The sequence below is a fragment of the Zootoca vivipara genome, chromosome 8, assembly GCF_963506605.1.
Source record: "Zootoca vivipara chromosome 8, rZooViv1.1, whole genome shotgun sequence".
NCBI lineage: Eukaryota > Metazoa > Chordata > Lepidosauria > Squamata > Lacertidae > Zootoca > Zootoca vivipara.
The window spans coordinates 48,404,321-48,431,261 of NC_083283.1; the positions used below are offsets into that span (position 1 = coordinate 48,404,321).

Here is a 26,941-nt window from a genome sequence, read left to right on the forward strand (position 1 = left end):
GATTTGTCAAGTGGCATACGGTGGGGAGAGAACATATTCTTCAGCTGTTTTTCCCTCCTACACTTCCATTTTGACTTTCTTCCAAATGGAATTTATACACAAAGTCCTCATTAGCTGGTATCTTGAAAAAACAGGGGAAATGTTGCAATAGCAGTTGAGGATTTAGCTTGGATTTGAAGAAAACACCCCGGTGGTAATGCCAAGATAACTAGCAGCCACAGTAGTTGTGTAACCCTTGATCCACATAAAAGTAACAATGATTCGAGTCATTTATTTAATTATACAGCTGTATTTTGAATTGTGAATGCCACCTGTGAGAGGCAACATGCCCGTGATCAAAATGCAATGCACGAGCTGTTTTGACAGGAACTGAAATGCAAATTCCAAGGCGGAATTTAAAGACAAAACTGCACAGGAAGTAAATATTTTGAAGAGATATTTAGTGCAAACATTGCACATTAGTGATACATAAATATGAAAGCATAGCCACACTTTTATTGACACTTATGTCACTATCTCTTGCAGAAGTATAATTTTCTGATCTTTGAGGTTCATAGGTTTATATCCTTTACTATGCCAGACCATGCTACAGTATGACTATGACAGTGTAAAGTGTCCTTCTCTGGGTAGTAGATATGGATACTGCTTGGAATTTAAACTCGAAAGGAAATTTGTGCAAGCATTGGAAAGTGTTCAAGCAAGTCTGAACAATGCAGAGAAGTAAAGTACTCTGATTATAACTGACTTGAAAATAAGTCCATAAAAGTTGGTATCCTGCAACCTTGTTTTATTTCATTTTTTACTAACCTGCTAGTTTCCAAGCTGGCCATGGAGGAGGGAAAGCCCCTCCTCTTAGCAGACTAATGGTGTGGATGGGTGTTTAAACCTTCTGCATTTCTGGGCCTTTCCTTCCTCTGTGGCTAGAATGGAAACCAAACACCCTGGCAGAGGACAGCAGAGCAGTTTCTCTCTTCCACCAGTGCGCTCATTCACCAGCATAGAATTCCACGCACTTGCCTGCATGGAATTTTGGTGGCCTGTGATGACCAGGTGGGTTCTTAGAAATAAGGATTGTAAGTGGATAGTGTACAACACATCAGACACATCAGATCATGAGTGTGGTTTATTATTATTAAACAAATTAAAGGGATGGTCAAAATTCCAAAATCAAAAAGTCACCATCCAACCACTATCTCTGCTGTTTCTCCTCTACCTGCTTTTGCTGTGAATTGGAGACCCTGGATGCACCCACAAAATACACAAAACTATTGTTTAACACCCAAGGATGAGCCTGAGTGACTTGTCAGGCTTGCCTGCATTGTTCTCTTCCGCCATGGTCTTGAAAAGCATTTTGGCAGAGTTTAGTTTCACAGAATCCTGGATCGTTACTACATTTGAATCAAGGATTCTAATTTAAAACAAACTGGCAAGTTTCATAACAAACTGTGGTATCAAACTGTGGGTTTGTTCTGCTTGGGCTTGTTCTGGCTTATCCATGCCGTGCTAAGCCATGCAGATGCAGCCTATTGCTCCTTCCTTCCTTCTTCCATTGCATTGCACACACCCTTATCTGCAGTCCGCATGATGTAGTGTTATTTCTTGAGTTCAGAGCCCAGGGTGGTATTCAACAAAGTTTTACTGAGAGCAGACCTATTGAATGCAACTAAGGTAGGTCCATTAATTTCACTGCGTCTGCTCTGAATAAAACTTACTTGAGCACATCCCCCAGTGTTTTGTGACTTTGCAAAATGAAGATACTGCTTTACATGTGTGCTTGTTCTATTTTTGTTTGTTTTTGGAATTATTTTGTGAAATCATTCTATTTATTCATTTATTTTTTAGGAATTAAATCAAAGGTGGATGAGCTAAAAGCAGCATACGACCGAGAAGAATCCCCCAACCTGGAGGAGTATGAGCCTAACACTGTAGCCAGTTTGTTGAAACAGTATCTGCGTGAACTTCCTGAGAACTTGCTTACCAAAGAGCTCATGCCTCGCTTTGAAGATGCTTGTGGGAAGAGCCTGGAGGTTGAGAAATTGCAGGAGTGCCAGCGTCTCCTGAAAGAACTACCAGAGTGCAACTATCTCCTAATTTCTTGGCTGATTGTGCACATGGACCATGTAATTGCAAAGGAGCTAGAAACAAAAATGAATATACAGAACATTTCCATAGTACTCAGCCCAACTGTTCAGGTATGCATAATAGGCTCTCTCTTTCCCTACTTCTCTCTCTCTCTCTCTCTCTATACACATATATATATATCAGTGGTTTTCAGACATTTCTCTGAGCCAATTTCAGAATAATAATTTGCTCTTGCCACACTGAATTTTTAATTGATAAGAAATACATTAGAACACAAAAAGAAGCAACAACTAGCAGTGCTTCATTTTGAAAAGATCTATCCATATTCTGCAAATAAAATATATATTCTGATGCTATACTATACTACACTGGAATGTTTAGATGTTTATTTGATTGTCCTTGAGTTTTCCCACCACACTTGCTAACCTTTCGTGCCACACCAATGTGGCATGCCATACTCTTTGAGAACCACTGTGCTCTCTCTATATCCCTGCCTACATCCATATGTTGCTGAAGGTAAGCAGAGTTGAGATCTGTGTAGGATGCATATAGAAGCTGTTTTGATTCTTCAAATGTAATTAATGTAATTAATTGTGCACCAAACTATCATTTATAGTTGGTTAGGACCAACAAATCAAACTTAATGACCTTGTGGTAGTACCCAGACACCCTCTTACATAATCCAGACCAGTGTGCAACTATCAGAGAGCAGGTGTACAGAAAATGGTACTTGCAGAGCACATAGTTCCAGATGGTGTTCAGGCAAGGGAGCCACGTTAGATACAGGGCCGTCTTAAGCACAATCAGCGCCGTGGCGCAATGGTCCCTCCGCCGCCCCCTCCCTTTCCCAAAATTTAGAACTTGGGGCCCCGGGAGCCGCTGCCCATAGAACGCAGTGTCGGCATCCAGGCAGAGCAAGGCGAGCAGCTGGAGCAGCGCCAGCAGGAGACACCCTGCACCAAGTTGGGCGGCGGAGCTGCTCTCACCCTGGCTTCCCGCCCACCAGCCCAGGCTTCCCGCCGTCACTCACCTGCTGCTTCCAGGCGCCAGATCCAGTTTCCCGGGGTGTCCCGCTGCCAGGTCATGCCACCAACCCCTCTTAGCCCCGGAGCGGGCAGCTCCCCGGCTCTCGCCATCTCCACAGCCCGGAGGCCGCGTGGCCCAGCGGGCATAATCCACGCTGGAGGAAACATGCACAAGCAGCTTCGTGGGCAGTGACGCCGACGAGCCACCTTTGAAAGTGGTTGCGGGGGGAAGCCACCTGCCGTGCGCCTCCTCTTCCGGGCCTGGCGGGGACTTCGCCTCAAGGCACTTCCGACCCGTCCAGGCTGCTTAGCAAGAGGAGGAGGAAGAAGAGGGGGCAGCGGCTCAGGCAAGTGGTGAATTCCGGGTCCTGCAGCGCGCCGCTTCCTCCCTGGCTGGCTGGCCAGTACGCCCCTGCCTTCCCACCAACAGGGATGACCCTGGCGCTGCGTTTCATTGGTAGAGCTGCTGCCATGTGGCGTCGCCTCTACCAATGAAACACAGTGCCGGGGTGAGGGATGACCCTGGCGCTGCAGAGCAGGACAGGGTCCTAGTGCTCCTGCTCCACTCGCTTACCTCCCTGCTCTCCCCTGAGCAGCACGGCTGGTGGGCGTGGAGGAGGGAAAATGGAGGCCGCCGCGCAGCTCCCCCACTTGCTGGGGCGCCCCTCAGCGCTCTGGCGCACTACGCCACTAGAGTCAATGGGCAGGATGGCCCTGGTTAGGCACTCCCAAACTGGGGGTGTCTTAGTTCTCTTCGTGTTCTCCTCCCCAGCCTCCCAAGGTCTAGAACAGAATGGATCTTTGTTTTGGTTGAGGGTTTATTCGACATACCCTAAAGTTATACATACCGTATATTCTGGCGTATAAGACGACCAACTTTTCCAGTTAAAATATAGAGTTTGGGATACACTCGCCATATAAGAAATACGATCCGGCGTATAAGACGACCCCCGACTTTTGAGAAGATTTTCCTGGGTTAAAAAGTAGTCTTATACGCAGGAATATACAGTAATTTACCATTCCTCCTGCAATGTTTTAATGGCTCTCATTCATTACTTCTGCTCTGGGAAAGAAAGTTATGCAAACAAAGCCCAGCTTTACCAAGCAGCAGCAACTTTTGAGATCTTGAAGCTTAAAACAGCCATCCATTCTTTGATATATTTAGTAATGTCTTTACAATCTTGGGTAATTTTGAAATCAGAGGCCACTGTCTTTGGCATCCTAAATGGTTGGCATGTTTAAGCCTTTGGCCATGCAGGCATGAGAAAGGGTTGCAGAAAATATACTTTCTAGGTATAAGTCCCATTGAACACAGTGAACTAACTTTTGAGTACACATGGGCTACACTGTTAGTAATATGATAAGTTACCTATATCAGTATAAAAGCACTAGAACCTGGACTTTTGCTAGGTACTGAGGGCTTAACCACCTGCTACCTTCACATCTCCCAATTTAGATCACATATGTTGATCTCCTTCCAGAATGAGTAATCACAGTAATCTCATTTTAATTTTATTATTGAATAATGATGCTGTCAAACCAGTTGTTCAAGTGCTAGACAAGATATTCCAGTTGAAACTCCTTTTGTGCAATGTTATCAACAACTAAAGTCAAGACAAAAATCAAATCATTTGATAGTGTTATACTTTTTGTTGTTTAATTTTATTTCATTATATCTTTGAACTTCAATTATTCCCAGTTGAGAATTGAAGTCTAGGTAATATTTGCTTTTTAATGTCACTGCCATTTTTATGTAATTCAATGAGAGAGTGAGGCCTTTTGGGCATGTGGATTAGGTAATGTTCTTTGATGTCTTTGCTTTGCTCCATCTCCCTTCTTAGCAGCCAACGTAAAATGAATGCAACATGGTATTACCCTGTCATATCTTGTTATATATGTAGGATTAAGTTCAATTAAAGTCATATATTCCTAGACTCCAGGTTTTTTCTGGAAACTAATGTGACATCTAGATTTCAAAACAAATCAGTTTTCAAGGCCATGAACAGTAGTATCTCTTCTCAGTGTATACTTCTCCGTGTTTTTAAAATGACTGACAAGTGATAAAAAATATTTTATGCTTTGAATATTCTTCTTATAGGTGGGGAGTTAAAAAGGCATTTTTAAAAAATCTTGCAGGTATATAAAGTACTACGTAAAGACTTCATAGAGAGGACCTAATTAGATCAAAGCTTTAAGCCAGCTGGAGATTCTGGAATTGACAGTATAAAATTTTAGCAAATATTTTGCTTTCTGAGAGTTCTGACATTTTAGGATTGGAAGATAATACAGTTAACACTTCATCTGGGATCCATTTCCCAGTGCTTAGACTAACAAAGAAGGCTGACAGCACTGGGTCTTTATTTAAAAACCTGCTCTTGCCTAGTCAATTTTATGAAGTTTGTGGGAACAGACTGGATGGATGTCTCTGGTTTTCTGTTATGTAAGAACATTAAGCTGGGGCATTAGGATTAGACCGTCAGAAGTGCATGTTTGACACATCACCTTCATAATCCATTTATATTGAAATGTTGACTAATAGTATTGCTGTTATTTTACACTTTCAAAGCTCCTAAGATTTTCTAAGCCTCTATGTATATTAAAGATAAGGCAGTCCTTGCCTGCAGTGAATGGGATAGGGAGAAGCAAGCAAACATTGGAGCAGCTGTTCCTTCTCTGATCAATGAATTAATCTTCCATTTGCCATGGTTTTCTTCCTGGGAGGCAGGGGGTGCAGCCTCCCATTGTTAAAGGCCAGAGTCTTCTTCCCTTTTGTTCTGTAGTACTAGAGCAACTGGTGTTACAATGCAGTTGATATTGCCTAAGAGAAGTCCAATGGTGCCGTTTTATTGTAGAGCCAAATCATGGTGAAAAGAACAAAGGAAAGTTTGTCAGAAAGGTTTTGTGGATTCTTCTACTGTCATAGAACTGTCATTTAGTCCATCCGTGACCTCTTCTCAGAACCCCTCTCATATCGGGTTAGTGGAGATGAACTCAAATATTGATTTCAGATCATGTTGCACTGGAAGAAAGTGTACTGCTATTGCAGAGCAGAAGACTCCACATTACTCTCAAAGGCAGGTCAAGCCAAAAGTTAAAGGAAAAAGTAAAACAAAATATACCTGTAAGATCATTTACTCAGCCTTTCCTGGATAGAAATTTCTCCTTGCCTGAAGGTGGCAAGTGGTCAGACCCCAACGTTTAAAAAACAACACATTTACCAGATTCTTTTGAAGCCTTTACAGTTATGGAGTTAACAAACAGTAGTAGCAGCCCGGAGTTGTTATTAAAGCCAATTTGGAACTTAATTCTTATTTGCTGATGGTTACAGTTGACATAAATGAGTAACTTGTTTAGGATCAAAGAGTCGGCCATTACATTTCCGCCCAGATAATTGTGTGATTTTTTTAGGGGAAACTACGCAATTTTAACATGATTACATTTCAACAGCTAATTATTTTTAAACTTGATCTCTGCGTCTTTAGCCTGTTCAAGAAGTTACAGGAAGGAATATCTTAGGTCTGTTAGAATTATTTAGCATCTATGCTGCGAATGTTTGCAGACCAAGTGATTAGAGAGGAAGATCAAAAGTAGTAATTTGATTGTTACGTCTTTTCAGATCAGCAACCGTGTCTTGTATGTGTTTTTCACACATGTTCAAGAGTTCTTTGGAAATGTGGTTCTGAAACGGGTGACAAAGCCTCTACGCTGGTCTAACATGGCAACAATGCCAGCATTGCCTGAAACACAGGAAAGCATCAAAGAAGAAATTAGAAGACAGGTTGGTGCACTTGTGCTTTTCTTGGCTCTTTCAGTTGAATTATTATACAGATTGGGGGCAGCACTGGAACACGGCAAATTTCATACTGACCAGACAAATAATCATACAGGAGAAATTTTCTTCATTTTATAATAAATGTTTGGGTTTTAACATAGGATGTGATACATCTCAACTACAGAGTTGCTTCTTCTACTTCTTTAATAAAAGAAGTGGTGAAGAAGGCTCCATAATTTGAGGTCAGAATTTGACTGGAAAGTAAGAACTAAAAATGAAGGAGCCTCAAGCTTGCCCTCCTCCCACTGTAGACAATTGGGGGCGGAATGACAGGGCAGGTTTACACCAGCTATCAATAGCTACTACTCACAATGGCTCTGTTCTGCCTCTGCTATTCTTCTGAATGCTATTCTGGGACTCACAAGTGGGTAGACTACTATTGCGTTCAGATCCTCGTTTGGGGCTTCCCATAGACATCTGGTTCGCCATTGTGATATCAGGATGCTGGATGGGTTGCTGGCCTGATCCAGCAGGCTCCTCTTATGTTCTTAAAAGTTTTTTAAAGCTTAGAAAGTGAATAATATTGCTGGATATGGTGTGTGTTTTACTAGGAATTCCTGTTGAATTGTTTACACCGAGACCTACAGGCGGGGATCAAAGATTTATCCAAAGAGGAGCGATTATGGGAGGTGCAAAGAATTTTGACTGCTCTCAAAAGGAAGCTAAGAGAAGCTAAAAGACAAGTGAGTTTCTTTGCATGTAACCCACGCGAATTGGACAGGAAGAGTACTCTTATAATTTTTAAGCTGCCTCATTTGGTTTTTTGCTTTGGTGATAGAAATAGTAGCTAACATTGTCTTAATCAAAATACCATTCTATCCCTGACAGGGGAGACAGAGCTGTTCTTCCTTTTTGCTATGGAGGCTTTAAACTAGTCTAGTGCGGGATTGTTTATAGTTCATAGTTCTGATGGATCAAAATGTCTCACAGTATATTACTTCTTTTCCCCATCCTTAAATAAGAGGCTCCCTTTGACCATTACCGTCCAGCATAGTTGTCCTTACCTAACACAGCATCAGTGGCAGGGATTCAAGTTCCTTAAACACTGGGCACTGCTGCACATCAACAATGGTTGAATTCCAGGGTCTCATTATTGGGATCCTTGGTACCCTCCTGTAATAATGAATGACCTGGTGTACCAGCATGGTACCTGATAATGATAAAATTGTGTGTATTCCTGATATTTCCCTTCTAAAGCATGCTGAGTTTCTTTTGCAAAGGCATGGGATAGAAATGTTGCACTAGAAGACTGCTCTTCTCTTGGGACGCTTACAGTTTCTGACTTTCAGTTTCACAGTTTGGTGTTTGAGCTTCTGACAAGGTTACCTTTCAGACGCTTTTGTTGTAATTGCCTTGGGCTTTATTGGCCAATGCCTTTTGTGTGGTTAATCACAATATCTTCAGGTATATGAAAATGTCTGCTTGCTGTATTGCATAAATCAACTGATCTGTCTGCTAGGGGGAACCCACAGTCTGCTTGTTCACAGAGAATCGAAAGCAGCTGCACAGATTTAACCACCATCTGTCCTAGAAGGGAAAGCAAGTGATTAACCTGACCCACTAATACTACTTTAGGAAGTTTGAAAAACTTCAAATATTTTCTCAGTATAAGAACTATGAGCACAAAAACCTCTGTGAGCTCCTGTTTAGATACAATTTCATTTAACCATATGGCTGTGTGTGGCAGTGGCCATTAATCAAGATTTTTTTCAATGCAGGAGTGTGAAACAAAGATTGCACGAGAGATTGCCAGCCTTTCAAAGGAGGATGTTTCCAAAGAGGAAATGAATGAGAATGAAGAAGTTATTAACATTCTGCTCGCTCAGGTAGTTTCTGATGTTGAATGCACTATTTTTTTTTTATTTTTCTTCCTCTTCTTCTTCCCCTTTTCACTATTGATTAAGGTAACATTTGACTGTTGCCAAACTGGCTTGGAGAGAAATGTACATTCATATTTGAAGGATTTCTTTGATACTTTTAGGAATTCTTTGTTACTTTAACGAAACTTTAATTTATAGGTGCATTCTAATTAAACTTATTGAGCATCTGAAAGGTGGGGCAGGGATGGCTAGAAGGATGTTATGCTTAGTTCCAGATGATCATTTTGTTTCTGGTGACCTTGATGACCACTTGATGAGGCTGGTAGAACTGCTTGTTCATCCCAAAATGGACCCTTCTTAGCTCAGACCCCTGGGATCCTCACTATTTGGGAGTGGAGGGGGAAGACAGTGATTTCTTTTCTTTTTTTGTAAGACTTTATTGTTTAAAATAATACAGAGTATAACATATGCATGATATAAATACAACGAAAATTTTCTTCTCATCGTATCTCATACAAAAAATATAAGAACAAAAAACTAAATACATAATTCAAAATAAATTCTTCTTCGCAATGTGAACCGTATACCATCTTTATGTTACATCCTATTTCTTCCCTCTTAGACACTTCCCGTCCTTCTAATGTTACAGTTTCAAATTCTTTGTTTTCTACGGGTCTTCGTTATAGTTTTCTTCCTTTCTTCTCTATTTTTCCTTAATCTCATTTTTATATTACAAACGTTATTCTATATCTGCCAATATGGAGTTATTAGGATAATACACTTTTTGATATTTTTTGTAGACATTCCACTCAGGGAAGACAGTGATTTCAACCACTGGCTTCTGAGTTAACAAAGTTGTTACAGAAATGTTGTTAATTCAAGATAACAGGATGCCCTTTCAATGGTTGCTGTATGGGTTAATTTAATGAATTGTTGCCTTCCAGCAGTCCCTGCAATCTCTGGCACTACAGTGGTCATCCCTACTAAGGCTGCTTGTTCCTTAGCTACCTGTAGGAATCCCATGCCCATTCTTTACCATCTTTGGTTCTTTCTTTAATTCCGGTAATGTGCCCCAAAACAGTCCCTTAGGACGGTCCCACATTTGCTTATTCAGGATTTCTGTGGAATGTAGTGCTTCGTTTTTCCACTGGAGTTGAGAGCATTCAAGTGGTTAGGAATCAGGAGAGGAAGTAGAGCTGCCTAAATGGTGGTTTTGTACACTAAAGAACAAACAGTATATTGAACTTCCTCCCATAAAGTTGTGCAGTTGGTGAGTTAAATGCCTTGGTCTGGAAAATTATATGGTGAGATGTCTTGGCACGGTGAGCTTTATGCTTTCTTTCCCAGTCAACATCCTAACCACCCCTTCCCTTCTCCACCCCCTGCCCAGCAGCCTTAGATGCTAAAGTTCATGTGTTTAGTCAAGAAAGGAAGGGTAGCAATTGCGGTGTGATATCCCTGATCCATAAACCAAAGGCTTAAGTAATCTAATCTTTTGCAGGAGAACGAGATTTTGACAGAACAAGAAGAGCTGCTGGCAATGGAGCAGTTTTTGCGCAGACAAATTGCCACCGAAAAAGAGGAAATAGATCGCCTCCAAGCAGAAATAGCAGAAATTCAAAGGTAACAACCTCTCTGGAATCAAGCTTTCAGAATTCTAAAGTAACGTTTTTAAAGCAATAAGCTCATACTGGAGTGTGATGGAAGGATAATTACATTGCACCCTTTGGGTATTTTCAACTACATCATCCTAACGCTACACTTTGGCTTGAATCTTAGTAAAATCCAGTAAACTTAACAGGCTGTTGAATTTTACCCTATTAACAGAAGTGGTTCTATGTTTTAGTGGTTCTGTAAGTAGCTTCTTGAAAAGTGTTCTAAGTGTAATATTTGAAAGTATATGTTTAGTCACACTTCTCCATATACAGTATACCATACAGTAAACATGTATTTGTGCTCCAGATCATGTCCATTATGTGGCAGTTGATTGATGCTGTATAGCAATCTAGGCAAACAGTGAAGTATGCTTTTAAAAAACCAAACATGTTCATCTATTTTAGTCGGCAGCATGGTCGAAGTGAAACCGAAGAATATTCTTCTGAAAGTGAGAGTGAGAGCGAAGATGAGGAAGAGCTACAAATAATCTTGGAAGACTTGCAGAGGCAGAATGAAGATCTAGAGGTGAGACTGCACTAGTGCAAAATATTTATTCATTGAATTTTTTGTAGAGCTGAGAGGTTTAATCAGGGGAAGGATCAGAATATTTAAGGCAGGTCTGTGCATGTCATCTGGAAACACAGCCTCTGATATGCCTTATTCTGTCACCTAATGAATCACAACCTGTTTTTGGCAGGCATGAGGTTTTCATTGAAAATGTCTTGAATATATGTAGTTCTGCTACAGTGCTGGCAATTTTCAGGGGGGTGGGCAGATATAGTGGTTAACTCATTTTTACTAGTTTCCATTGCTTTAGCTTGGGAAATAGAAAAACAGTATTGGAACTAGATATATGTTGTTAGGACTAGTGATACATTTCAACTGAATTGCTGCCTTACTGGTTTGACAAGTATAGAATAGACATTTTCAAATACTGGGTGTGTCTTCAGATCTAAAAACATGCTTAATTGCTTTATTATATTTTACAATAACTTGAATATCTTATGTAACTTAATAAATATTAAAATTATAATTAAATTGTGGAAGGGTGGACACTTAAAAGATAAGATTAAATTATATTGTACTATTGCCACATTTATATTGCAAATTATGACTCTTGCCCTTCCTACAGTGTTGCTTTTGTAATCTTGTAATACACCTTCCCTGCTGGTCTTCCTGGCACTGGCAAGGAAGTTGCACAAGTTACATAATCTCTATTACTAATGGAAATGATTGGATTATATGCATTTATTTTAGTTACTTTATATAGTAACAATAATACATAAATATGTGAAATCACAAAAACTACATAAAAACACATGTGAGAGAGACTGTTGCCAAAGAACCACTGAATGAACTGGAAATACAAAATTATTCTCTGAAGCTAAATCTTAGATGGAATTTTTTTCGAGTTGTTGATGAGGTCTCTGGTTTATATCATGCTTTGTTACTACCTCAAAACCAATGCAGAAATTAGGAATTTTTTAAGCTTGGGAGCTGCAAATAATCCTCTGGCTTTCTGTGCATCTCTTCCAAAGCATGCTTCCTTTTGGAAAATTTGAGTGCCAACAAATTAATTAAACAATTAACTTAGTTGAACAATACAAAATTACAAATATGAATCAACTACCTGATGTAAAGCATCCAAAATAACTTAACCTGCAGAATTTCCTAAATGGGGTTTTTGTTCCCTACAAGTTACAATATAAAATGTCCTAAATGTTATTAACTACCAATATATCAATAAACCTTTTCAAGTTACTTCAACACACAAAAACAAATCCCAGTATTAGATAGTGGCAAAGGACTGTCTCTTAGGTTAGGTTTTGTAAATGTACTATACTGTGTGAGCAGCAGGCAATTTCTTGACTCATTGTGATATAATCCGTGTGGCTCCCCCTTGGCTCCCCCCATCTAGTTGAACACAAGTTTTGTACCTGATTGTTAGTTATCAATACGGTAATTAACACTAATAACCTAACCTACTTGAAGAGCTCACCAAAACTTTTAAAGAACTTCACTCTTTGAAAATGACGTTTTAAACGAAAAAGGATTTAGAGTACTCTGAGTGGTTCATAATACAGTCATAACTTAGTTCTCAAACGGCTTGGCTCCTGAGCAAATCGGCTCCCGAATTGTGAGTGGTTCTGGTTTGTGAATGTTTTTCAGAAGCCAAACGTCTGACGCAGCTTCCGCTTGAGTGCAGAAAGCTCCTGCAGCCAATCAGAAGCCACACCTTGGTTTTCGAACAGTTTCGGGAGTCGAACAGACTCCTGGAACAGATTCAGTTTGAGAACCAAGGTTCCACTATATTATCTCTGTAATCCATTCAGCAACCTCAAAGGTAGGTCACTATTGCCTCCATATTGCAGGTGGAAGAGTGAGGCTGAGACAGTGACTCAACTAAGTAAACCCTGTACTAACTTTCCTGAGAGTAAGCCCCACTGAACCTGGGATTTCACTTCTAGTACAATCTGAACTAGGGATTTGCATCTCACATTCAAAGCCACCATGTTACCTTCATTTTTGTAATACCGTGGACACACAGAAATTCAGAGTACTGTAAAGTGAAAATGCAAACTGTATAAACAAATGTAATTTCCCAGTGAATGCTAGGGAGGAAAGACCCACAATTTTAAACTTGTGATTACTGCAAGGACCTTCTGTAGTGGAGAGGGAGTTAGCAGCATCTTAGAATCATAGAATCATAGAGTTGGAAGAGACCACAAGGGCCATCCAGTCCAACACCCTGCCAAGCAGGAAACAACATCAAAGCATTCCTGACAGATGGCTGTCAAGCCTCCGCTTAAAGACCTCCAAAGAAGGAGACTCCACCACACTCCTTGGCAGCAAATTCCACTGCCGAACAGCTCTTACTGTCAGGCAGTTCTTCCTAATGTTTAGGTGGAGTCTTCTTTATTGTAGTTTGAATCCATTGCTCCGTGTCTGCTTCTCTGGAGCAGCAGAAAACAACCTTTCTCCCTCCTCTATATGGCATCCTTTAATATATTTGAACATGGCTATCATATCACCCCTATCTTGTGTCACTGTTTAATCTCCTGTGGTTATAAATACCCAGTTTCTCCTGGGCTGGATTTTCCACACGCCTCATTTCTAACTCTTCTCCCATGAACATACTTGTGCCCCTTCCAAGGAAAAGTTACATTGTGTGATGCTCTATTAATGATTCATTAGCCACATAAGTAGCTGTTTGTAGCTGAAGTGACCCTTTCCCCCTCCCTCTTGTGCTGGATAAAGATTAAGAACAACCATCTGAACCAAGCGATTCATGAAGAGCGAGAGGCCATCATTGAATTGCGAGTGCAGCTCCGGCTCTTGCAGATGCAGCGAGCAAAATCGGAGCAGCAGGTGCAGGAAGAAGAAGAGCTTGAGAAACGGGCAGGCGCATCCAGCAGCAGCAGCAGCAGCAGCCCCAGCAGCCCCAGCCACCAAGAGAGACTGTCCCGGAGACAAAAGCAGTGAAAGAGCAGCCAAAGGCAATCAAGGAGCCAGTGAAGCCATCGCCAAGCAAGGAGAGAAAGGAAACACCAATTTAATTGGATTCCTAAGGTATTCAGACGACCACCTGGGGCAAAGCCAGGACTGTGCAACTTACTGTAAATCTGAGGCATGTATATTCTGTAAATAGGTTGTCTTTTACACCCTGGAGACATTTTGTCTCCTCCCTACCTGTGGCTTCTGCCTATCAGGCTCAGGTTATTTGGAAGGACAAAGCAATTTGAGATGGGGAAGAGGGTGCAGCACAGCTGTTACTTTGCGATGTCAGATACTGGCATCAGGTGACAATAAATGACTCGTTGGGAAGTTTTATTTTCAAACAGTTGGGTCTGGAGCAGTCTTGGAAATTCTCTCATGTGTTTTCTTCCTAAGGGCTACTTCATGCATCATTTCACTACACTTAGTGTAGGGGGAAAGCCTACATACCCAACCTTGTAATTGGCTACTCTTCCTGGTAGCCATTGTTGTTTAGTCGTGTCCGACTCTTCGTGACCCCATGGACCAGAGCACGCCAGGCACGCCTGGTAGCCATAGGCAGTAGAATTTCCCAGGAGTTGTATAGGCTGCTGGGAGAGGGATGGATTGCTCTGTTCCTTTTTCACCATACCACTTGACAGGCTTTTTTTAGTATTGACTGTAGAGAAGGGTTCTTCCTTTCCGCTGCAGCCAACTTGGAAATGTAAGCAACTAGCCTCGTAGCCTGGATTTTTTAAAAAACTAGCCTGTTAATAAGTTGTATGGGCTTATTTAAAAGGCTGCACATGTCTATGTATGTGTCATGTGCAGATCATGCTAGTTTCTATTTTGCTGTACACACACACACACACACACACACACACACACACACACACACACGTTGGGAAGCCACAGTTGGCAGCAACAAAATAGATAAATGCAACTATCATCCATAATAGTGTTCACATTTTTTCCACTCAGCTGGTGAAAGATGTGTGAAGTGGCTCTTGGGTCAGAATCAGATCCAACCGATAACCATACATTTACTTGCTTTGTGAATTTCTTTGCTCTCCATTGTAATTTCTATCTTTTTACTCACTCTTGCTTGTGCTTTTGGTACAGATTATGAGCAGTGGAGCTTTACAAACTAGATTTGTCCTGAGTGGATGGGAGGTCTTCAAGGGCAAAGCATTAATATTATTCAGCATGTTCTCATTTGACATTTTTAAAGCTGTATGGAACTATACGTAAAGCTGAGGTGCAAAGATTGATGAGCACAGCCCCATAAATGAAAGTTACCCACAAAGTTCTGTTAAACCTTGGCAATGCATTTAAGTATAGGACTAATGAACTAGGAAATGTTCCTTACAAGTGAGAATACAAGCACCATGTAAGTAAATAGCCAACACCTCGTAATGCAGACTCTTTTAATTTCTTTTTAAAGTTGATTCCTATGCTTTGATAATTTAACAGGGACCCACACATTTTCACTTAATAGCCAGCCCCCAATTTGCCAAGCTTGGAAAGGGGCTAGATTTTTTGATGTACTGGTTTTTTGAGATGCAGAGTACTTTCAAGTACAGTGCAACACAAAGAACTCTGACCTCCTCCTGGAGCTAGGAAGGTGGTGGGTAATCACCTGTGCCATTGTACTGTGCCCCTGAGAAGCATGGGAATGTCTCCAGGATTGTCGCAGAAGTTGCATTATGCTTCTGGTGCTCTTGGAATGCCTAGGAGACAGAATGACACAGAGAAGCAACTGCCCCCTTCTCAGGATTGAGGCTAGGAACTCCTTGAGAGTTGTGCAGTGATTTTGGGGCACCCTAAGCTACTCTGAAGTATAGTGTGACTACTGAGACAAATCCTTAACTCCAAGCTCAGGAGGCGGACTGTGGCTCATCATTCTTTCCAAGGGCAATGGGGCACTAGCCATGGTGAGCATATTTGTGAACTTCTGAGTAATTAAAGCTGTTGGACGATGTGGCTTACTTAATCAGGTAATATACATCTCTCTTTGTACACAAGTTCAAGCTATTCAGATGTCCTCCAATAATTCCTGATGGAGAGAGTGGCTTCCTTTTGCTTGATCATTTGCTGTTGCCAGCAACAAATAGTTTTGGTAACGTTTGTATTTCAGCAGCACCCATTTTTAAACGCCCAGTTTAATTGAATTGGTCATCTCAGTAATGTAGAACAGATTCCACAGGGTGCTTTATAGCTTATTTAGTTTCTAGTCTGCATTATTTATTTTGTTTGGTGTGGTTTTCTTTGCCTATTGCACTGCTTATGAATCATTGGCCATGATTTTATTTTGTACAAATAACGCTTTGAGATATGTTACAGAGAACCGCTTATTTTTTTAAACTTTGAAGAAAAGAATTTATGGGGACTGGTCAGATGACGGTTGTGTGTGCATAAAGCATTTTCCTTTGCCTGTTACATACATTTTATATTTTCTGGCAGTATTTAAACTTTTTTTTTGTTTAAATTCTCACTAATTTCTATTAAATTGTCAAACCTTTATATAATCAATGTTCATCAAGCAAATATCTTGCTGTTGGTTAACTTCTATTTTGTCAATACCATGTTAATCAAGTAAATAAATTCTACAGCCATCTGCATGTGGTTTTATTTAACAGGAAACAGCAAATAACTTCGACAGGTTCAATACCTACCATCTCCAGATAGAGCTGGGAATATCCCATCTGAAAGCCTGGAGTGGTGCTACCAAGTAGCGTAGACAGTACTGAGCTCTATGGTTCAGTGATTTGATACCATGCAAGGTAGCTTCTAGGTTGATATCCACTGCAAGCTGTAACTAACTCAAGCACTTGTTGCTGTCCAAATGTGACTTGTACAGGCACATGTAAGGCTTTGGGGAAAATGGGGAAGTGGTGTGTAATAGAGACTGTGCAACTGGGAACACCCACAGACAGCATTTGCAGTCTCTTGAGATGGGAGCAAATTCAATAAGGCTTGCTTTTGCATAAATGTGCATACATTTGCACCGTTAATTTGCAGTCAGCATTGTTGCCGCTTCATGATAGCTAAAGTAAATATTAAGCAGCTGTGTGGTAACACAGTACAAAAAAAATCTGGCAAGTTTGACATGTTATGATCAAAACGAGTATGTTTTTCCACTAGACGGCAGGTGATGGGAAAGAACAAGCTGAAAGAAAAGGATTAGTCAACCACATGAATACGAAGAACTGGTTGAATTAATCACTGTACATTTATTCTAACACTTTTATGAAAGCAAATGCAGGTTTAAACATTTTTTTAAAAGGCTGCATGAACTTAGAACTGGGTGTGCTTTTCCGGATTGTGGTGTTTTCTAATAGACAATATGGGGTGCAGCAAGTGGTCAGCTGCTGCAACACTGCTAAAGTTAAGCTGCTATAGACCCTTGGATGAGAAACTGGAAACTCCAAGTAAAAAGCAGGGCATGAATACAACCATTTTTTAAAAAGCCCAATATGTAGCTCAAGGAATAAAGGAGCCTATAGTTACAAAAATGATAAAAAGAGTGCTTCAATACAGAAGCATACCAGCAATAGACACACTGAAAAAACAATACAAAAACAAGTCAAAGGAAGGTGATAGGGGGCAATGGGACTATGTTGTGTATTGTTTTGCAACAGACTTGTGGGATCCAAATAACAAACCAGCATCATGGCTCATTGTGAACATTCTCCAGGAGACTGCATGAGATTTAGAACACTGTCTGAACTGGAACACCCCATGCCACATGGTTACAACCCAGCCTTCCTACTCCATCAGAGCATTAGTGTGCCATACTACTTTCAGGCAGCCTAGTTTTCTAATTCTGATTATCAGGCCAGGATCTGGCCATGAATACTTGGGTCTCTACAGATTTACAAAGTATGTTTTAGTTCAAACAACTTCAACACATTTCTTTAAAAGCTCAGCTTCTCAGAGCTTTCAAATAACTAACTTCATGGTTTTATCTGAACATCACAAGTTGAGGTAGTAGCGTATGCATATTAATTCGTGTGTGTGTGTGTGTGTGTGTGTGTGTGTATATCACACACACACACACACACACACACACACACACACACACACACACACGTAAAAGAACCCACAACACTAAACATAGTATATGGTAGTAGGGAGCTACTACTACTATATGAAAAGAAATAAGGCAGAACCAGCATTAATTGTTATGCATTTCTAACCCCATGATTTTAACAGCCACTTTGCACATTGATAACTAGCCACCATGAACATGTGCAGCTTTTGTCAGCCCCCCCCCCCGCATTATGACTCTTGAACCAAGCTTTCAGCCTGGGGACATACATACACAATACCAGTTACACACATTTCTTCAGAGTAGGACATCCACCTGTCCTTGGGTAACAAACAACTCTCTCTCTCTCTCTCTCTCTCTCGCCATGAGAAGTTAAACACACAATTTTAGACCCACATACCACCATCAGAACAGGAAAAGGAGAGACTTGATAAAGGCATTTCCTATTTGCAAGCTTTTATACGGTATTAAGAGAAGGAGATTTCATTCACTCTTATTAATAAATTTTCTTTTTATTTGGACAAGGAGAGAACATTTTATCACAACAGTTTGAAATAGCATGATTAAAGACTGCAGCCCTCCCAAGGGTGGTCACAGATATGTACAGTATATGAAGAGAAGTTGCACCTTAGAGCCGATCATGATCAAGTTAAAAATACCTGATGTGAAATACATGTGCTAACAGGTTTCCTTCAGGTCATGACCAGCATGAAAAACGCATTAGAACACAGGTACTCAGTGGAGTTTTCTGCTAATGAGTACAGCAATATGCTGTGTTTAAAGGTTTACAATCAAATTCTTGTTAGTGTTAGCACTGAGCCCTTAAAGGGATAAAACAAACACCAAATCTCTACTTTTCCCTCTTTTACACACATCAAAACTATTCACACTTAAGGAGGTGCCCAGCTGCATACAAATTAAGTCTTTTCAAGGATAAAAACTTTTAATAGCTAATACTGGAGGTGTCTCTTGCTTCTTGGTACAAATCTGCCTTTATAGGGTATGAGAATTTCAGCTATCAGTTCCTAAGGTGGGAAAAGCTTGTTACATTAACTCCTCAGGAGAAAACAAATGCCGGTCTCTGGAAATCACATCCCTTCTACACTGAAAATGCTCAGCCAATTCAAGTTTCACATATTCAGGAAGACAGAAGATTTAAGGCTCCGGTGGCAAATACAATCCTCTGAGCAAAGTTGTTCTAGAGTCAAGATTCAACAGGTAATGTTTATTTTTATTTTTCCTTGACTCTTAAAATCCTTGGTCTCAGGTTTAGATAAGATCCAACTGAAGTTAAAAGTCTGGCAAGAAATTCATTCCTCCATGGGGAAAAAAGAGGTTTCAGTCATCCATTTTAGGAGCACTTGAGGATTGCCCTGCAATTTTGTAATGTTTTTGGTTGTGGTTTTTTTAATTAAAATTATAGCAACATTCAGGGACTACTTTTAGTAAGTTGAAGAGGCCGTGCTCATGGCATCATCTGCAATTTTGGTACTGGCAGGGTGGATGCTTGCGAAGTATTTTACGTCATTATCATTATCCATTTGGAGGGCCACAATTGTCTGCTCCACTGCTTCTTGGTGAGCACTGACACATGTTAAAAAATATTCTGTATGGAGAAAAAGCAAGAGAATCTTTTTTTATAAAGGAAAAGGTAGCTTCACAAAAGATACGCTTCTTATAAAACCCCAAATTAGGATGCAAAGTCAATGTTATTTCTTTTTGCTGCCAGTACAGAACATTTATACAAAATGCATACAAAGACTAACATTTCAAATCATTTATATATATATCATAATTTGGCATAAACAAAAAAAGGGACCCTGCTTATCATGACTGGGTTGTAGAAAGCACAGGCTCCCACATTCTTCTGGCTCAATTTTAAGGTGCTAGTTATAATCAACATTTACTAAGAAGTCATCTGTACTGCGTAAGGTTGAGCAGGGAAAAGTCAATGATCCTTAAAGCACTGCACTGGGTGCCTGTGACCTACTGGGTACACTTAGGATCCAAGTACTTAAAGGAATGCCTTTCACTTACCTACTGACCTATGTTTAGAGATCAGGAGGGGAGACCCTGCTCTTGATCCTACCAATGGGCATGGTCCGTGATAATGTGACACAATACAGGGCAGTGCCCCAATGGTGGAATTCCTTCCCTGGGGAATGGCAGCTGTCCCCTGTGCTGCTAACGGCATACTTCTTCACCCGAGCTTCAATACCCTGGACATAGCAGTGTTACTAATGTGCTGGTTGTCTCATGCTGTTGTTTTGGTTTTGTAGTTTTTATATGTTTTAACTATGGTGCATAAATGGCTGCAAAGGTGTAGGATACAAGCAGAATACATAATACTACCACCACCTTTTTATGTTTTTCAGCCATGTTTCAAGTGAAAACAACTGCCAATTGGAGATGATCCCTCTATGGGTAGCTGGCCTGGCCTACCCCAGCAACTTTTCTGGTCCTCTAGGATTGCATCAGTTTTGGTGTCAGTGGCAAAAGGAAGGGGGGGATAGAGACTGTTCTGAAGTGAACAAAGCCCAGCACCCTGATAGGAATGCAAATCATGCAGAGAGGTAGCCATAACCCCCGTTCTCAGCTGTTGTAGACCATGAAGTACTAGCCAAGGCTGAATGCAACTCTTAGGCCAAAAAAGTTAGCCACTTGGTACCTAGGAAATTCCCACAGCCTCCTAGATGTTAACTTTATTTACTAGCTAATACTACCCTGTAAGGATGCACACAGGAAATGTGTGATTTCTACAGAGCAGGAAATGCTGCAAGAGTACTTGAGTCCACAAACCTTTCTCTAGAAGCGTTTGCCTTAATGTTTTTGCAAGTAGGACTCGAACGTTTGGAACTCGATCTGAGGCCAAGAGCAGTAAATGGGGCAATAGATGCTCAGCAAACTGATCCATTGGCAGGCAGTCATCTTCTATGATAGTCTGAAAAGAAGATGAAGTAACTGTTTTAGACTTCCCCAAAAAGCAGGAGCAAAGCCTCTAAAATGGCAATAAAATATATTCTATAGGGTCATTTCGAAGCTCTCTTCTTTTTGCTTTCTTGGATTTGGGGCTGCTCCCTACCCGTTTCCCCCTTCTCCACTGATATACAGCTAGCCATTCACATGGAAAGCTTCAAGGAGACATATTTCTGGATAACACACATTAAATTAGGACAAGAGAATGATAACCATCATTAGGCTCCACCTCCAAAAGCTCTTTATCTTTATCTATTTGTAAGGAGCGGAGTTCACGAATACCATCCAGTTAGCTACTCTTACTAACTTTCTATTGTACCCATCATCAAACTCTGGAATCCAGAAATAATTCAGTGTTGAAAATGGAAAAAAATTGTAGCTTTGTAGCAGCAGCTTACATGTCGGGAAAATAATAATTCATAAATCTCTTACCTGACAAATAAAGGCGAATGTTTGCCTGCCAGACCACTTTTGGCACCTGCAGAATGTTTCAACCAGTTCATTCATGAGATCGACCACAAATGTTGGTGGTGGAGCACTATACAGCTTCTTTACCATTTCACTAACCTAGAAAATACGCAAAGGACCCAATACATGGATTATCTGCTAAATGGATACTAAGTCAAATTCCATTTTTAACATTTACATTATAGCTCATTATAGCTCATACCAGTTTGAAGGAAATCCAACGAACAGAGGAAACCTTGTCTGCACAAAGGCTGAGAGCAATAGGTCGTAGGTAATCGTATATGTCTCTGGCACTATACAGATCTAGAAGCAAGATCAGCTGCCTACAAAAATAAAATAAACAAAGGACTTAAAACTGCTAACCAATCAAGAAAATGATCATTAAAAAGAAGCTATGTGCTGCAAGCAAAGGTGAATATTCCACGAAGAAGAAGAAGAAGAAGAAGAAGAAGAAGAAGAAGAAGAAGAAGAAGAAGAAGAAGAAGAAGAAGAAGAAGAAGAAGAAGAAGAAGAAGAAGAAGAAGAAGAAGAAGAAGAAGAAGAAGAAACTGGATTTGATATCCCGCTTTATCACTACCCTAAGGAGTCTCAAAGCGGCTAACAATCTCCCTCCCCCTCCTCCCCCACAACAAACACTCTGTGAGGTGAGTGAGGCTGAGAGACTTCAGAGAGAAGAGTGACTAGCCCAAGGTCACCCAGCAGCTGCATGTGGAGGAGCAGGGAATCAAACCCGGTTCACCAGATTACGAGTCCACTGCTCTTAACCACTACACCACACTGGCTCTACACAGCACACTGGCATAGAAGAGCAGAGATGTGGGTTCCAGCCTGATCTAGTAGTCTCTGAAGAAAAGCTACAGTGCAGGAGGAACTCCCTGTATCTAATGGCCACCTGCTCTAATGGCCACCAATTGCTGCTGGAGTGTAAGGCACCTCAGCAGCCTCTTTCTGGAGTTGAAATGGAGCATGCCCTTGTGCTACTAATGGGGTGGAAAGGTTTGGTTCTGCTCTTTCTTAGATCTAAAAGATCCATGTACTACAATTCCAAGCATGCTTACTCAGCAATAAATTCCAATGAGTTAAATTTTCTTGGGACTAAGTCCCATTGAACACAAAAACTTTACTTTTTAGTTAACTATACATAGACCCTAAGTTTCAGCCTCTCATCTGGCAAGTGGAATAAAAAACAAGCAGCTAGTGGGTTTTTCCACCTTCTCAGAACCTAAACTGTGCCCAGAGAGAAGTGGTATTCTACATTAATAATCAGGTCTAGCATTTTGACAGCATAGTTTACTACTAAAACTTACTCAGCAAGTTCTGCTCGGAAACGCCAGTTCCTGCTGTTATCTGTGACTAAGAATTCCTGAAGCTGGTACAGATATTCCCGCCTTTTATCAAGGTGAAGAAGCTGAAAAAATAAAGATGAATGTTTTCAGAACCATACAAATTATAGTTGATTGCAGTTTATCAAATTATAGTTGATTATAGTCCATCCAAAAATGAGGCAATATTCCAGAATTTCTATGAAATATCCTGGAACAAGACAGTAATGCAATATACAATGTGAATGATGGCAGAAATTAAACACATCTTCAGTTTCATCACATGATATCCATCAAGTTTTACTAAATTCTAAAAGTTTATAAATTTAATGATCTGTCACCACAGAAGTATGCATGCAGGGAGAAGGAAAGGGGGTGATTATTTTGTATGCATAAAAGGAGTATGTACCTTCAGAAAATCATGCAGATGCTTAAGCACACCAATTCTGACTTCATCAAGGTCCTTTAAGAAGCCATTGAAGACTGGAACCAGATCACCAGCTGTAAGCTGGTCCCCAAGAATGACTGCAAGTTCATGTATAGAGAATGCCAATGTTCTTCGAACTTTCCACTAAGAGGAAACAATGCACAAAGACAACTTGTTAGCAAATCATACAACTTATTCAAGGCTAGGGGTTAGATTTGTTGCACAGCCAAGAGTACAGCAACTGAAAGCAAGTTAGTTCAGCAGATTATTTTACAACAGCAGCCAGAAAAAGCTGATAAAATAAAAATATTATTTTTCACTCACTCCACCCAGCCTTGAAACTGAACAAAAGTAAATAAAACAATCTACACATTTACAGCTTGATTTGAAGGCTAAAACTAGACAAAAAGGAGAAATGGCTCCTTCCATGCATCGCTTCTTTCCTGTGGTGAAGTCTAGTAACATAAAACCCATGATGGACATCATGGTGCTCTGGCAAGTTACCCTGGCCTAACAAAATTTTCAATGCAATTAAATCACACTATGTATTTTTATTTATTAGATATTACTGGAAACAGAGGAGATGTGGAGCTGTTTTCACCAAAAAGCCAAGCATCTCTCAGATCTGGTTCCTCTACCATGCTGCAATTAATCAGTTAACTTACAATCAGTTAACATATTAATGCAGGTAGGTAGCCGTGTTGGTCTACCGTAGTCGAAACAAAAATAAAAAGGGGGCTGAAGACGAACTTTTTATTTGAGTGATAATATATAGAGATTTATATACCACTTAATCAAAAAACCACAGCTCTAAGCAGTTTATACAAAATAGAAATTGTTTGGGTCAGCTTTCCTAAACAAAAAATATGTTAAGCATGTTCTCATTCCATTCAATCCCTTATTATAACTTTTTGGGGGCAACAGGAGAAAACAAAAGATGTCCTAACTTCCTCTACCTGTTCCCCAGAAGACCTTTTGTGTTCCTGCAAACCCAGCAGAAGAGGAACCTTTTCAAAATTCTAGCACCACAGCCAAAGGATCAGGCACCCCTTGCATAGGTGTCTGAAGTACAATCCTAGGCTCTCTTCACCACTGCAAAACAACACACGATTGTGCTCATAATTCTATTTTACTGATTTGTCCAGAATTTTAGACATAATAAGATTAATCCCATACAGCTGGTAAACACTGGCCTTGTATGAATGCTATCGCAAACTCTTGGGATAAATGTTGGCACAGTGCAAAGTTCTTTTCTAATCCTTCCTTTGAATTATTTTATGAGTTTAGCAGATTCATTGCATTGAATTCAAAAAGGAAGAATGCTGGGGGGTTTCAGAAATTACATTAGAGCAAGCTGTTCCTACAGCAAATCTATTAGTTGATCAGCATGAATGGAAAAAGAAATCCAATAGGTTATTTATGGCTTACAGAGCAATCTTACAGCAAGATCTGTCGGAATGAGTAGGTTAGGATTCAGCAGATCTCTGGCTGAACTGGGAGGTTCCCAGTACAACCAGGCTACATTGCTTAACTCCTTCATCTTCAGCTCAGCCAGAGATCTGCAAGATTATATTCCCCATTCTAGGCCAGATGGAGCCCAGTTAGCTGAGCAAAGCCTAGTAGATCTTAAATCAGCATAAGCCCTGGAAAAGGGTCCTAAGCCTGTTGATCTTGGTCATGAAATCTGGCAACCAGTAAACAGGCTGGTGTAATTCAAATACTATTTTAAAGGCTTACTTTCCCTTTGCCAGCCTTAGGCTGGCTTAGGCAGCAACAGCCTTGCTGCTGAATGGAATTTGGATCTGGAGTAACTTTATGCCAGCTTAATTTACACTGGTTTGCTTTACACTAGCCTACTACGTATAGGATTTATAGGATTCCTCCCCTAGAAAGAAAAATATGATAAAGACATGTGCAAATTCTCCTTCCAGGACACAAGTAGTTACCATCCCTTCCCCTCAGATATCCCTCTTCTCAGGAAAAAAACATCAAGAATGCTATAGTAACGAGAAGTGGCTCAACATTTCTACTTTCCCACTGCATTAAGAACCTTAGACTAGTTCCTGGAAGACTAGAGAAGCCAAAGCATACAATTTCAAATTGCACATACCATAGTATCTTAGTACTTTCAGGTCTTATAAAGAACATTACCTGCATGTCAGAGGCTAACGTCTCATAAGTATCTTTCAGACAGTGCCAGTTCTGTCTACCTAAGGTAAGTGCCACACCTGGAAGGCTGTAGGCACAGTGCTTTGCAATCTCTGTATCAACAGTCTGAGCTCGAGAGGGGTCAGTCATGGATAAATACTGGTCCAGCAAGGCCTGAGGTACAATGTCCTAAAACGCAAAGCATATGAATTTAAGCATATGTTCTGAGAAAACTACATCGCCATAAAAATAATTAATTAAAAATGTTAAGACTGCAGGGAGAGAGAATGAAAAAGAAAATTCAAGTACTATTTCTTAAGTTACATTAATTATTCTTCTAATATCCACCTTGTTACAAGTATAAATGGGAACTTTTTAAGGAGAGCAGGAGCGAAGTGGCTCACCTTTCAACAGAGCTGATGGAGGGGCCCTGCAGTCCCAATAGGACGGCTGATGATGATAGTTGAGGGAGAAGCCATAAAATGAGGGTGGGAGTCATGTGCAGCCACCATAGGTCAAAGGTTGCCACATGTGCCCCAGGTCCTGAGAGTACAAGGGAAGTGATGACTCAGGGCAACAGGATTAGCTACCACCCTGCTGACTATATGGGCTACGATGTTTCTGTTTTGCCTACAGGTGCCTGAAGCCATTACGGCAAAAGGGAAACAGAAAAGCTTGTGCATAGTACAAGCCATCTCTCTCACACACTCACTAGAGTTAATAAGTTAATAATAAATTCTTGCCGACTGCATGTACAGGTCAGATTTGCAACTGATGATGCTCTCAAGGGGACAACAGTAGTCTGAGTGAGGAGGCTCAGGTTTCAATTTTAAATATCAAAGTTCAGATTTTTTTAAAAAAAAGAGGCAGAAACTTACAGTGCACAATTTAAGCAAAGTAAAAATTATACTTACAGGTGTCGGATCATATATTACATGTAAAATTACTTTTAAGTTGCAGTTTCTCTCATGTACAAGGAGAAAACTCTTTAAAAATACCTGAATTTTAGATTTTTTTTCTTCTTCGGGGCTGAAACTACTATTAGTGCTAAAGTCGGAATCATTATGAATATAACGCAGAGCAGATTCTACAATGTCCTGTGGTGGAAAGTTAAAAACAACAACTTACAATGCAGGCATACTCTGCAGCACTATCCCATGCATATTTACTCAAAAGTAAATGCTACAGCATATGAAAATGAAGCTACTTGACATTAACTGACAGATGCTCAAGTGATAAAATTCATTGCAGCCAAATATTTACCTCAACAGTATCACTGATTAAAGGCACTGGGTCATCCTGAATGGATGTAAAGCTCAGTTGATCTTTGATGCTCAGCTCATTCTCAGAATCCACTGACTTGCCAATGCCTGCTGTCGTTTCCTCCTGAGGACCCAGGCTTGAGGCTCGGAGGGCAGCAGAGAGCACCTCCACTTGTGCTGTGCATGTAAGGAAGGGGGCAAGCAGGTCAAAAACTTGTTCTACACCCATTACACAAACATTTCAGTGGTGTAGTAGTACTTCCCCCACACCCTGCTTCATATTCCATTAATACAGCAGTTAAGAACCTCCATGATGGAAGCAGGGCATTTACAGAAATGCCCTGTGGCTATGGAATGATCTTGCTGCTAAGGTGTAAAGTCTTTAAATGGTTTCAGAA

At 40.5% G+C, this 26,941-nt stretch overlaps 2 protein-coding genes across 5 annotated transcripts in view; one reads left to right on the top strand and one right to left on the bottom strand.

Moving 5' to 3' along the window:
• Window positions 1–16,506, top strand: part of RALBP1 (ralA binding protein 1) — a 29,416-nt gene extending 12,910 nt beyond the window's left edge. Inside the window, 8 exon segments of the mRNA XM_035124899.2 lie at window positions 1,843–2,192; window positions 6,724–6,885; window positions 7,491–7,622; window positions 8,658–8,765; window positions 10,261–10,382; window positions 10,820–10,940; window positions 13,674–13,820; window positions 13,823–16,506. Coding sequence (XP_034980790.2) covers window positions 1,843–2,192; window positions 6,724–6,885; window positions 7,491–7,622; window positions 8,658–8,765; window positions 10,261–10,382; window positions 10,820–10,940; window positions 13,674–13,820; window positions 13,823–13,972 — 1,292 coding nt within the window. The 3' untranslated portion in view covers window positions 13,973–16,506.
• Window positions 16,507–18,618: 2,112 nt separating this feature from the next.
• The window catches only part of PPP4R1 (protein phosphatase 4 regulatory subunit 1), a 31,420-nt gene continuing 23,097 nt past the window's right edge, over window positions 18,619–26,941 (bottom strand). For 3 of the 4 annotated variants that reach the window (XM_035124897.2, XM_035124896.2, XM_035124898.2), the window contains 9 exons: window positions 26,545–26,720; window positions 26,280–26,378; window positions 25,285–25,470; window positions 23,116–23,277; window positions 22,692–22,792; window positions 21,587–21,707; window positions 21,349–21,483; window positions 20,740–20,881; window positions 18,619–19,546 (listed from right to left, as the gene is read on the bottom strand). In XM_035124897.2, coding sequence (XP_034980788.2) covers window positions 19,383–19,546; window positions 20,740–20,881; window positions 21,349–21,483; window positions 21,587–21,707; window positions 22,692–22,792; window positions 23,116–23,277; window positions 25,285–25,470; window positions 26,280–26,378; window positions 26,545–26,720 — 1,286 coding nt within the window. In that variant the 3' untranslated portion in view covers window positions 18,619–19,382. The remainder of the gene's footprint in view (window positions 19,547–20,739; window positions 20,882–21,348; window positions 21,484–21,586; window positions 21,708–22,691; window positions 22,793–23,115; window positions 23,278–25,284; window positions 25,471–26,279; window positions 26,379–26,544; window positions 26,721–26,941) is intronic. The other variant, XM_060277907.1, reaches the window with a different exon arrangement.